Source organism: Paralichthys olivaceus, chromosome 20, assembly GCF_024713975.1.
Source record: "Paralichthys olivaceus isolate ysfri-2021 chromosome 20, ASM2471397v2, whole genome shotgun sequence".
Classification (NCBI taxonomy): domain Eukaryota; kingdom Metazoa; phylum Chordata; class Actinopteri; order Pleuronectiformes; family Paralichthyidae; genus Paralichthys; species Paralichthys olivaceus.
The window spans coordinates 11655165-11668018 of record NC_091112.1 but is presented as its reverse complement, the minus strand read 5'-3'; the positions used below and the strand labels follow the sequence as shown (position 1 = coordinate 11668018).

Sequence of the window (12854 nt, the reverse complement as noted above, 5' to 3'; positions counted from 1 at the left end):
GACATGACGGTTTTACAAGTCAGCATTTTTATTTCAAACTCCAGATGGAGCTTCTGAAAACAGAGTGGAAACACTGTTCATACAAGATGACCTCTTTGAAAGACTCCGACCGAATCTTTTTTTGATTTCATTTTTAAGGGAGTATTAAGTTGCACCATGGTCCAAAAAAAAATGTCTTTGTTGGAATGTTTTGGAACTTTTGATTCAGTCAGTTTTTGTATTGCATTGCAATTTAGAGAATGCACTAAGAATTTTGTATGACATACATACGTCCTGTCATCATCACCCACTTGGGCTGAATCGACCTACATTTGACATTGATTGGATAGTAGATGTCTGCGTGTTATAAAGTCTGCTTTTGTATTCGTACATTTTTTTTAAATACAATGCATTTAAAATAAGTAGTCCTTTCCGTTTGGATGGAGAAAATGAATGAACCAGTTCACTTTGTTAATTTTGTTGCCATTGTAATATCATTACGGTTTCACTAACAGCAAACATCCTCATCGTTCAAACATTGTATCTTCAGAGGTGAAGATTGCCAGCAATCCTGTGAGACACTTCTTCTGTTGTTTAATTTTGTCTCTTCCTGCAATTTGCAATTCCAGAAAAATGTTTTCCCACTGCAAATGAATGGTTTGTTTGATCCGGACCAAAACCACCTCTTTTGGTCAGGACAAAATTTTGGTCTGTTGGTCCGAGGCCCCTTTCACACCTGCTGAGTTGGTTCAGACTAAACTGAAAAGACAGAAGGTATGGACCAAACAAGGTAGATGTTGTCTGTTGTTATTACAAATAAAGAAACTGAATTCAACATTTTATATCTGGCATGTTTTTTTTCTCCCAATCAAGAATGCATTTCAGTCCACTGTTCGTGGCACAATGCCACTGGATGCCATGGCTCCCACCAACAAACCAAATCATTGGCCAAATACACAGAAAGAGAATGTGAGTGTGTATGTGTGTGTGTCTGTGTGTGTAGTGGGAGCTTTAAACGGGTGGCAGAGAGTAGTAAACAACTGCAACTGAATGACTGCAGACAATGGCCTGCTTTATGTTCTGCCTTGGTCATATACAGCGAGTAGGAGGCTGGGCTCAAAAGCAACACAACAACATGTTGCTTGTTATCGCGCTGATGCTCTAATGCCCACTTGCTCTGCTACGTAATTCATTAGGCCGCGACAATGACGAGGCAGAGTGTGGGACCATATTTCTGCACAGCATAATAACCACTGTGTGTCCAGATCACACACAGTGGTTATTATGCAGTGAAGAGGACACAGATTCCTATACACACACGGCAAAAAACAGTTTTGTTTTTTTGTATCTGATTACGTTTAAATTTAAACAGTTCATCTTAATCGTGCTCCTGACTCACAGTAAACAAGGACATGATGACAGTGCAACACCCTGAGCCTTCTTCAGCACTGGCTGAGCAAACACTGAGGACATTGTGTGACAGAGAATCTGTTCAGTCCCGTTTTTTCATTCTACAAAATGCAATACAAAAATGCCAGCGCACAGATGATATCATTAGCAGGGGACCAAAATGTGTTGGGTTGGGGCTGGATGATGATTCATGACACAGTCCAGTCCTGTGTGGTAACTGACCGGCCTCAAAAACCAGAAGGAACGTCTCACCTTACCTGGATCATTAAAAATGCATCTCCCCAGGGAGGATCGGGTGGCACCGAAACAAGCAAACAAAAACACCACTGCATTAATAATGGAGTGACTAATACAAATACGCACATGCCCGGTTTGAAGTAGTTGAACCTGTCAGAGGTACAAGAGATGGAAAAAATCTGTGGGGTCATTCCATTCCATAGCTAGACACACAAAAAGGTGACATTTTCAAATTGGGCTGAATTGTTACATATGATACTAAAGAGTACGACTGAATGGTTTATGCTTTTCACTCAAATATCTACATAATAATATGTAAAGTCATCACACACGTTTCTGGATGATTTGTAAGGATTCTACAGTATTTTTTGGTTTAGCCTCCCCAAAAAAGAGTTTAACCAAAATACCCCACGATCATTCTGACTGCACTCAGCCCCTGTTATGTACAGTAGCTGCTGTTGCAACTCTCCCACAAGTTCCCTCCATTATCTCCAGATAGATAAATTTCATAGCTATGAGGTTGACAGCCACCTCCACCCTGCTCACAGAGGGAAAACACAAGAATAAGGTTTATATGCTGCAACTGGTAGCAACTGGATATGTAGATAAGCAGAAAATTATGAGGCACAAGTAATATGGCTGACTTTCAGCTAGAGTTAGCATTACCGCACCACATTACAGGTATTCACAGTTGTCTGCCTTACCCAATATTAATTGGACCACAGTGTTCTTCTTTGGTATTTGACAGATTGTTGATGTAGACTTTATCACCACCTACTGGCCTGGCATGCTTGCTTGGGCATTTGTTGTTGTTTTTGTGTCCTTGTCAGGATGGATATATTTTGGAAAACAAAGATGGTGTGGAGGGATTTTTCTTTAAAATGGAAGAGAATATATATATATTACATATATTCACTTCAGTGTAAACTGGGCCTGAGGAGTTAAAGCTCTAGCAATCGTGTTACAGACCTAAATACTACTTACAAATGACGTTGACAAAATCCATGTCAGTGTTGGTTCCAGGACTCCAGAAAGGCACATGTATCATCAGTGAAAAGGACAGACTGCCCTAAAGTAGACTAATCCTTTTCATCAGAAAATATGGTCAGAAGGTTCCTGGCTTGAGGCCATCTAATTTCAGCTTGTGAGGCAAAATAGTGTATTAGGTGATACCCCAGATAAGGAAGATGGAATCACACAGATGTTTACAGTCATGCACAGCAATCAGGAGAGACCAGAGTGTGCCTCTGCTGTCATGCACTGTATTAAGGGCAGGCAAATGAGCTCCCAAATCTTGAGAGAAATAACCGTCTCTTAATGCCTGGCGAGTCTGAGGACTGACGCCAGGATAGTGTAAATTGGAAGTGTCTCTGTTTGCAGGCATCAGGGTTTCAGTCTTTATGTTAGTTCCTGCTCCAGTAAAGTAAAAGATGAGTCTCTGGATTGGTTTGATGTAGTGCAGCGTGAGATGCAAACCAGCATAGAGAGAAGGTACACGAGGAAAATGTGAGAGGATTGTTTTTGCAAACAAATGTCTGCCAGCATGAAGGTATCACTCAGAAGAAAATAAGTCAGTGACCTCATTTCACCCTTAGAGTTAAATCTGTGAATTCACTCCATTCATCAAAAAATATTTATACGACATTTATGTAAAAAGAATGAACACAACTATTTCATTCTATGCTACAGAATACAACAGGCAGAAAACAGCCAATACATTATTTTCACAAAAATGAACAAAAACTTGCAGCTATAAAACCAATGCCACAAAAAAGGGAACCAACACACATTTATCATATTGATTATGGCTCGGAGCTCAGATCCATGCTATTCAGCGTTCCACTAACAGTGCAGCGGCACAATCTAATGGACAAAACGCCAGTCACTTTGATCCAGAATAACAGACACCATGCAGAGTGGAGGGGCTGATTACACAGCCACTTCAGCAGCCGTTTAACCGGCACTCCAGTCATCACATCTGTCTAATTCCATTAAGATATCGCATTGGCCTGACTGATGAAAACACACTTGCTCCGCAGGCAGAGAGTATCATTAAACGGACAATGTAAATTCTATCCACGTAGAGGGAGCAGCAGAGGAAAAACAAGGGGAGACTGACACAGCAGACTGCATGCAGAGGGAAAAGACTCTTGCTGTCAAACTCCTGGGGTGCGGCTCAGCAACGAGAAAGAGAAAACACATCCCGTGGAGAGAAATCGGAAACAAGTGAGAGATTGTTAAAAGCGTTTGGGTTCAGTGTACGATCAAGGTAGAAATTTTCAAAACCTGAGCGAACTAAAAAACAGAACTGAACACTGGCGGAGATGTATGGGATGCTTTCAGATTAAACATTGTATTCTCAAAGTTATATCGGCTGCACAGAACATGCATCAAAAGTATGATAGAGGACTGAATCTACCTGCATGCTACCACTGTATGCTTCAGTACGTCACAAACTGGACAACCCGACTAGGAGCAGTAACATCAGGGATAAAACCAGTTGCTTGAATGAACTTAGAATTGATTCTGTTCTGTAGGTCAGTGCCTTCGGGCAGGGAGGCTGCCTTTGCCTTTGGACGCTCACAGCCATCACATATTCTCACTGGGTCAGTTTGGATGGTGCAGTTGAGTGAAAGGATGTGGAAGTAATGATTAATAAAAAACTGAAAAAACTTGCTGTGTGTTGTAAAACTAAGCTTGTGGCTCTGTACTATGACACAGAAAAGCTTTGACCCAAAAGCTAATGCCACCATGTTATAACATGCTTGCAATGACAAAGCTGATATATTGATATACTATGTCAGGATCCTAGTTTAGTGTGCTAGCATGCTAATATTTACAGAGAAGGCTGATTGAATTGTCATTAGTTAAACATTAGGTTGACAAATGACAACATTAACACAGTATAACATAAATATATGTGCAATAATTTAAAAGAAATATATTCTATAATTGCTGAGAGTGTGAACCTTGTGGTAGTCCTAAAGGACAGACGGAGAATCGCTATACTCATCAACTGGGAACTTTGGATGTTGGGAAAATAATTTGTGCCAGTCCATTTTATACAATTTTGAGATATTTCACAGTATATATTTGAATTCTGACCTATACTGACAGATTTACATCCATCCCCTAGGAATCTTTATAGCTATAAATATAATTAAATTAAAGCCAAAACTGTCAACCATATGGTGGCACTATGAAAAGCCAGGTGATTGTAAGTCTGTAAGATCAACCCTCTGGGGATGCTGAATGCCTGTAACAATTTCATGGAAGTCAAGCAAATATTTGTTGAGATATTTCATTCTGGACCAAAGAATTGGAACACCAGAAAAACAAAATTCCATCAACTGCAAGCATTGGTAAGAATGCTATTTCTAAACTCTACACTATTGCAACATCAAAACTAATACATGTTACTTTGAACATCTGGAACAGTAACTCTTAAGTCTTAAGTCAGTGTGCATGTTTACAAAATGTTGCCCAAAGCTGGTTGTATATAATTTTCTCCCCGTACCATGATGATTTCTAAATTGAATAAGCCTTCAAAGCTGGGATGTTGAAATGGTTCATCCGCTTTATGGGGCAGGACTAAAAAATAGTGTATGAAGAGGAGGGAACATTAAGTATTATATTAGAAAATGGCAGTTTTTTTTCAAGGCTGTCTCCTCCCACAGGGGTCAGGTTGGACCCGTGCAGGGCCGAGGGCTGAGAAAATAGCTTTGTCTCTTTCACAATATAGACGAACAAAAGACAGAACCCTGTTTGTTCCTCATGCACCAAGAGGAGGGGGGCACGGATGAAGTGGGAGGGGTGCATGTCTAATTGTGCGTGTGCGTCTGTGTAAAGGGACGGGGGCAGTGCTCATTTAGAATTCTCCATATGATGAACGAGCGTCGGCCCTTTTCATAGAAAACAGAGGCCTTGCAACGACAGACAACAGAGAAGCATACTGGTTGCCTATTCAACCTAAATGGGACAACAAGTTCTAACAAGCACTCAGATTCAAAATTCCAAAATGATCAAAACTAAAGATTTGTCAATATCTTTTAAATGTATTACATTTGATTGTTATATTTAACCTTTGTTAAAATAAGCCGAACAAGGTTTTAATATTTTATTTTGAAATTCCCAAAATCCTTGTATAATCTTTGGGAGCATGTGAGGTGAGTCCTGTGAGGGAGGAAAAGAGAAAGAAGCAGAAGGACCCACACTGCAGAGACAGTGAAGGGTAATTAGTGAAGCCAACATCACATTTTCTCCTCAGAATAACTGGGCTAATTGTTCTGGTTTGTTAAAGCATGTTAATAAGATTGATCCTCAACTTGAGGAATGTTTGTGTTGCCTCCAAATCCTGCATACATACAACCTAATCTCCAAATCCCAACTGTATACTGATCTCATATGTATACAAGCACACCAACAGATTTTACGTCAACAGGGTAAAATCGCAGAAATAAAAACTGATCCACTGTCAAATTCAACAAAAAGGGATTAAAAAAGGAATACAGCGACCTAGAGCATGTTGCTTACTACTACAAACATAAAGCTTACTGATTCCACATGCTTAAGGATAATGGCTGAAAAATACTTCCCATAATCTTCCAAATCCATCTTCCCAATCCACAAACAACACTGGCTGCTTTGTGTCCAAAGCTACTCAAGCATGTGAGGAATAAGGGTTAAAGCTATTTCTGGTTAAAAAAATAAAGAAGATTGACTTGCTATCAGGGAAATGACATTGGGGGAACTGGGTATTATCACAAGAAATAGTGACCTTTGTGAAACTCCCATTGGACGAATGGTAAAATACACGTAAACTCTACCTAAACATCTGCTGTTATCACAAGCATAGCGGCCATAGCAAGGTTACTAAACACAAACACTGTTTATACAATACATTCAGGTTCATATAGACTCTGCCACTGCAACGTGCAGCACATTCTCATCAAATAGTTAAATAAATGGCTTCCTGATCTAAGAGATACGGTGAAAAACAAACACAGTATCTTGTGTGAGAACTGTGTGGGTGCAGCACCAGCATGACTAACACATGCACAGATGTTCTGCCCATGAACATTTCAGTTTCCCAGAGGGCAAAGCTTTGACCCTCGGTCTCTGCATCACACAAAATAGCTACAACCACTTCAGAGCATCAGAGAGCAAGAGCTATAATATACGATCATTTATCTACGGTATGACAGAACACATTAAAAGGACAGAGTAGTTAAATAAGCACATAACAAAGGTCTTACGAGAATAAAGATTACTGATGTCAGATCGTTTTATCATAATCATATAACCCCATAAACGCATGCGAAAGCATCAAAGCTAAACACAAGGAGTTCCATGGTAACTATGAATATGAGCCAATAAAAAGGAAGCTCTGAATACAATATTAGCTCTGTTGTTTTAACCTACTTCTGATAAGAGCTGCACAAGGGCTTTTATGTTGGATTGTGTTCTACACAGTTTAGGCTTCCACAACAGTTTTGTGCGGCACCCGACTTACTGTAATGGAAGCAGTGCTGAAGCAAATCTTTCTCTTTGGAGGGATGTCCTCTTTGTTCTCCTCTGGCAGACCAGGAATCTCTGTCAGATCAGAGCCCGGGTCGTAGACAATATCCTCGTCGTCTCCATAGAGGTCATCCTCAGGATCCGTACAGCTTTCACCCCATCCCTGGTAACAAGCGTCCCCGTCTGCATTAAAAATCACCCGCTCGTGGCCAGTGTATTCCTCATCTGGTTCTTCCACTTGATTATTGAGAGAGTCAGAGGGCTTGTCTTCTACTGAACCATCTCCATCCACCTGGCTTTCAGCTCTTGCAGTTGGCAGGGGCTCTGGAGTGGCTGGTTGTTTGGTAATCACAGCATCATCTGTATGTTCTGAAGCCTTGGACACCCCTAGATCCTCAGAATGTGTTCTTGTTTCTGATGATTTCTCTTCTTCTTCACAGGAACCATTGACTTGACTTCCATTGGTGGTGGCCCCAGAAAGGCGCTGTTTATCTCCACCTGTACTTGCAACCTTTTCTGCTTTCTCTTGACACTCCTCCTCTTTGAGAACAGGTTTCAGCGCTGCTGTCTCTACTCCAGGACTGGGACTGAGCAGGTCCTCAGAGGACAACGATGTAGGAAACTTTCCCCCTATCCTGCTCCGATAGTTACCACGAACAGGAGACTGTCGTGAATCATCCTCACTGAGATCTCCTCCATGGCGTTGGAATCCATCTGGAGAGTAGAGGGCTCGTCTGCTGACTCCTCTGTGGGGCACACCCTGATTATGGTGGTCAGCATTTTCAAAAACAGCACTGAGTTGACTGACAGTCGGTGACGATGCCTCTGCTCTGGAGCAAAGTGAATCCAAAGAATCTGTACTGCCTCGGTTGGACCTTGCCCCTCGCCAATCATCAAGATTCTCATGGGAACCTCTTTTATCACGTCCATAGGGAAAGACTGGTGATTGAGACTGGTCACGGGACTGCTGCTCAAACAGCTTCCTGGTTTCTGAGAACCTTGCTCCGGCACTTCCAATCCTATCAGTCGATGTGGAATGCTGGAGTTTTATGACAGATCCATCAGCCTTGTTGATGAAGTTGGTGGGCTTTACCAGCTTTTGTGGCGAAGAATCCTCTTGACCCTTTGTCTTTGCTGGCGTACTTTCTGTGCCCATCTGCATGAACATGTCCTTGATGCGGCTGACATGGGAGCCATATTGGCGACCCCTTGGTTGTTTCACCCTTTCCAGGTCTTTGGGCTTTGAGTTTCCATCAATCCGTGGCTGGTCAAAGGCCTTCTTGAGTGCCTGAAACTCTGCTCGGTAGGCATTACGGTGGGGGGAGGCACTCCGGAGGCAGGTCCTCTCCCCTGAAGCCTCCGTCTTCAGCATGATGAGGTCTTTGGATTCCAAGGAGATGTCAGCATCGCCGTGGCCTCATTAGAACATAGTAGTGAGGGGTTTAGTTTGACCTACTGCAGCGCTGCTTTATCTGACAAAGTTGATATTGTTGTTCCTTTAGGCCAATTCACACCTGCAGCGATAAAGAAAAGATGTTGTTAAGATAGAAACATTTTGTAACACTGCATGGTTATGTGAGTTCAAGAGAACTATTAAAAAAAACATAGGGTCCAAATCGATTTCAGATGCTGATGAGTGACATAAGAGCAGGAGAACAAGTTATGAAAGCTTATTGGTCTCTAAAAGCTCTCTGGTGATGTTGTGTGTTCAGCAGTGCTGTGCTGTTTACCTTCTCAAATCAATGCTTGCTGTACATATTAGTGTAAAGATTTGTGATCTCTTTGATCATTATTGTGCTGTACTCTAGATGTTTCCTTCCCTTTCCCCACTTAACCACCTTCACTCCTTTTTCTATATAGTGAACGGTGCCACATCCTGCGATATAAACCATCACTGACATCATGGTGGTCACTTTTAAATGTCAGTGCTGAGACAAAGCAATGTGTGCTAGTTTTATCCTTCACTGCACATATATTGTGGTTAAATGCACCAAAAGGTGCAGCATTTCATGTACTGAAGGACTTGAGATTTAAATGTTGAGACTATGTGCCTCTGCCCTCTGCCCACCATTGCAACTATATGGGGTGAGAGCGGGGTTGCAGGCTGGTGTAGGATTTAAATATTCCATACCTTCTGGCATTAATGTTTAATACTGTTTGGAAATGCATTTCAAAAAGAGGGGAATGAAATGTGACACAATAAACTCAGGAAAAAAAGGATAAAACATTCATCTGGGACACTGAGAATTCATTAAGTTGTGCTGAAACCATCTGCCTGGGTGGTGTAGATACAGCAGCAGCAGAGGATAAAACCTGAATGTCCTGGCTCATAATTCATTATTCACCACGCTGGACTCTAGATGGCCTCGGTGCAAAATACACATCATCTGTTTGGACTGGTGTAACCTCAGAGGATATCGCAGAGTGCTGAATAAAGTTAGAGGTGAAGGATGAATTCGAGGTTTGAGCATTGTGTCAGTGGGATCAGACAGACCCGTCAGCCACACCGCACACAACATGACAGCTCAGCTCCAGCCCCTCTGTCTAACTCTTCTTCATTCACGTGTGTCCCCTTGTGCAGGTTTCCACATAAAGTATACATGAAAATTGTTGATTGATTGATTGGTGATTGATTGGTGATTGTCGAAAAGGCGGAGTTAACCCCACACAGCGATGTTGCCTCAATGTTGCAAAAACAAAAGAGTCAGACTTACATCCATGGCTCCGGCTCCGTGATGTAAATAAACAGTAATCCACGGTGTTGAGCGGGAGGGGGGGTGAGGATGCTCTCTGCAAACACAACAACAACCCCTCTATCGAACAATAACATCGCACTCCCACGTTAGTAAACAGTCCGGGGGACAGAGTCGCCGCTTCGGGAGCGTTCGGACACACCGGAGCCGCTACAGCGCCATTGCAGGCAGCGGGTGATGCTGCCAGCCGCACAATGGGGGTGTCGGTGCAGTTCAGCGGATCGCCTCGTTGGAAGCTGCGCCCTGGCAGCGTCTGCAACCTGGCGGCGTCCGGAGTGCGTGTGCGGTGCGGTGGAGTAAAACCAACTCAGACGCTGCGGTGGCCGCCGCTTCGCAAATGTGAAGGCTCATGTGACAGGTGTTAGGACCTGGACTGCGGCAATGGTTTGGTCCGATAAGCTGCTGCTGCGCGGAGCCGAGCGGAGGGGGGGGCGTCAGTGAGCTGCAGTGTGGGCACGCATACCAGCACACACACACACACACACACACACACACACACACACACACACACACACACACACTGTACACAGCCTCACTGTCCATCACTGGGGTCTGGGTGTGGTGCTGGAGGGTCAAAGGTCACCCTGGCTGTGTGGATGGGTGTTCAGCAGGTTAGGGTCAGTGTTGCCCAAAGTGTGGTGTGAGGACCACCAGGTGGATTTGAGGAGTTTATTGTGAGAGCAGGCTACAAGATCTAAGGAGAGATTAAAAGTGAATACATAATTCCCTCATTACTTCCTCCTTTATCATTTCAATTCTACCTACTTCCACTTTAGTTAAGGTTCTCTGTCTAATGTAATATACCTTTTTTATGCTTATCTTATTCTCAATTAAGATAACATAAGATAATGCTTTATTAGTCCCACAGTGGGGGAATTTGCAATATTACAGCAGTACGAGTCAAACAAAGCCATCAGTTAGTAATAAGTAACATGCAATGCTTAAGTGAACGATGATCATAGTGTATATAGAATAGAAAAAATATAGAAAAATATGAATGGAATAGAAACGAATACATACAGTGTACAAAAGAAAAACATGAGCAGTGTGAGAATTTTGTGAAGTTAATGGATTGCACATGCAGATTAATGTCGCACAGTGAATATTGCATATTTAAGATAGTTTAAATAAATACTTTAAGGCACTGGTTAGGGTTCTGCATTAGTCAGCATACACTTATTATTTTTATTTAGACCTGGGAGATATCAGGAAGGGAAATCGTGGGCAATTGACAGAGCAGGTGACTCAAGCTGGAAGGAAATAGCTACAATTAGACAGTAGAAAAACAACAACAACAAATGAGCCTGCACAGAAAATATAAACATCAGAGACAAGAACACATAATCACCTAACTTCATGAATCAAGTTATAAAACAAACCGAGTTATGGAAGGGAGAATAATTGATGTCTTTATTAAGACCTGGATATACCATTGCCTGAAGTCAGAAAATCACAAAAAGTTTCTTATTGTTTTGTCACAAGAACAAGGGACTACATCGACAGCTATAACCTTTAAAGAATTGGTGCTTACATGACCAGCCTGAAATGATTAGTCATCGGGTATTTGTCAGTAGAAGTCCTGATGGCATTATGACACCCTGTCCCTCTGTGGACGTCTGTCTATTTTGATAATGAGCCTATGATGTAACTCCCTGATATCTCACAGGCCTATATTCTTCCTTTACTTCAGGTTAGTCACCATGATGAAGACCAGTGTACTGTAACATATAAGTGCATTAGCTGCCAAGCATATAGTCACACTAACAGAGGCCATTTTTATTTCTCCACTGCGAGAGTATCTTGGTTTATTCGCATTTTTTGTATCAAAATGTATCATTTCTGTTCCAAAAAGCACCTTCTGGGATGTTTACTTTCACACTGCTAATGAAATTTTATGTCTCTTTCCCAAATTAATCTGCATGCATTAATAATTCCAGCAGATCACAGTGTAAAAACTTAAGCTGCCTGGGTCACACAGGAGTCAACAGACACACCGTCTAAAACACGGGATTAAATCCATGTGATGAGGCACTAGAAAGGAAGCTTTGTCAGCATCTGAATGTGTGATTATTTTAACAAAGATGACTGAGTTATATAATTGGTTCTGACGTGTTAAAATACACAGCATAGCATTGCTTACGTATGTATTTCGTAAGCAGAGGTTGCAAGTGTGAATCAAGTTGGAAGTTTTATCAAAATTAATTTAAAGAGGAAATGTGATTCATCAAATCGAGCATATTAAATCCTTTTTACACTTGAATTGGATTTGTGCGCTTCTCTTGTATCAATGTTATTTATGAATGTTTGCATTTGTGCAATTTACATGATTATGTAATCATTTAATTCCATGCTGAACCCACTTAAAGCAATGGTTTGACTATCTGTCTCCTCGGTTGGTTTGGTTTGCCATATTGCCATATGCAGTACTCAAAGTCAATTACATTTTTCAGTGCTGGACTGCAAGTACACTGAAATAAGCAGTGACAAGTTTTAGCCTCACTTGCATTAACAGCCCTCAGAAGAACTGGAAGTAGATGCAGGAAATAAGTGGAGGACAGGAGACTTTCATCATCTCAATTCACTATTAAAACAGGCATATTCCACACAGTGTAAACAAAAGCTGTTGACTATGCTGAAACAGAACTGGACTGAAATCAATTCAAATCAGTATGAAACTGACAGATACATTTAACCATACACACATGCCAAGAGGGAAATGTTTGTATTTTCCTGCATTTTAGTGCATGCATAGGTCTTTTAGTGAATATTGTGATGCATTGATACCTGGTCCAAATACTGACTATGTGAAGATGTTGCTAAGCAACCCTAAAAATAATCTTGAGGGAATAAGAGGGAGGGTGTGAGAACAGAACAGCCATGCACTGCAGAGCACAGAGGATGAATGGCATCGTGTTTATCACCACGGAGGAGGAAATTAATCGAACACAAATTAAATCA

General features: G+C 41.7%; 1 protein-coding gene across 4 annotated transcripts in view; it reads right to left on the bottom strand.

Moving 5' to 3' along the window:
• Positions 1–12854, bottom strand: part of ppp1r9a (protein phosphatase 1, regulatory subunit 9A) — a 48650-nt gene that overhangs the window by 32763 nt on the left and 3033 nt on the right. For all 4 annotated transcript variants that reach the window (XM_069516916.1, XM_069516918.1, XM_069516920.1 and 1 more), the window contains exon 2: positions 7139–8657. In XM_069516916.1, coding sequence (XP_069373017.1) covers positions 7139–8515 — 1377 coding nt within the window. In that variant the 5' untranslated portion in view covers positions 8516–8657. The remainder of the gene's footprint in view (positions 1–7138; positions 8658–12854) is intronic.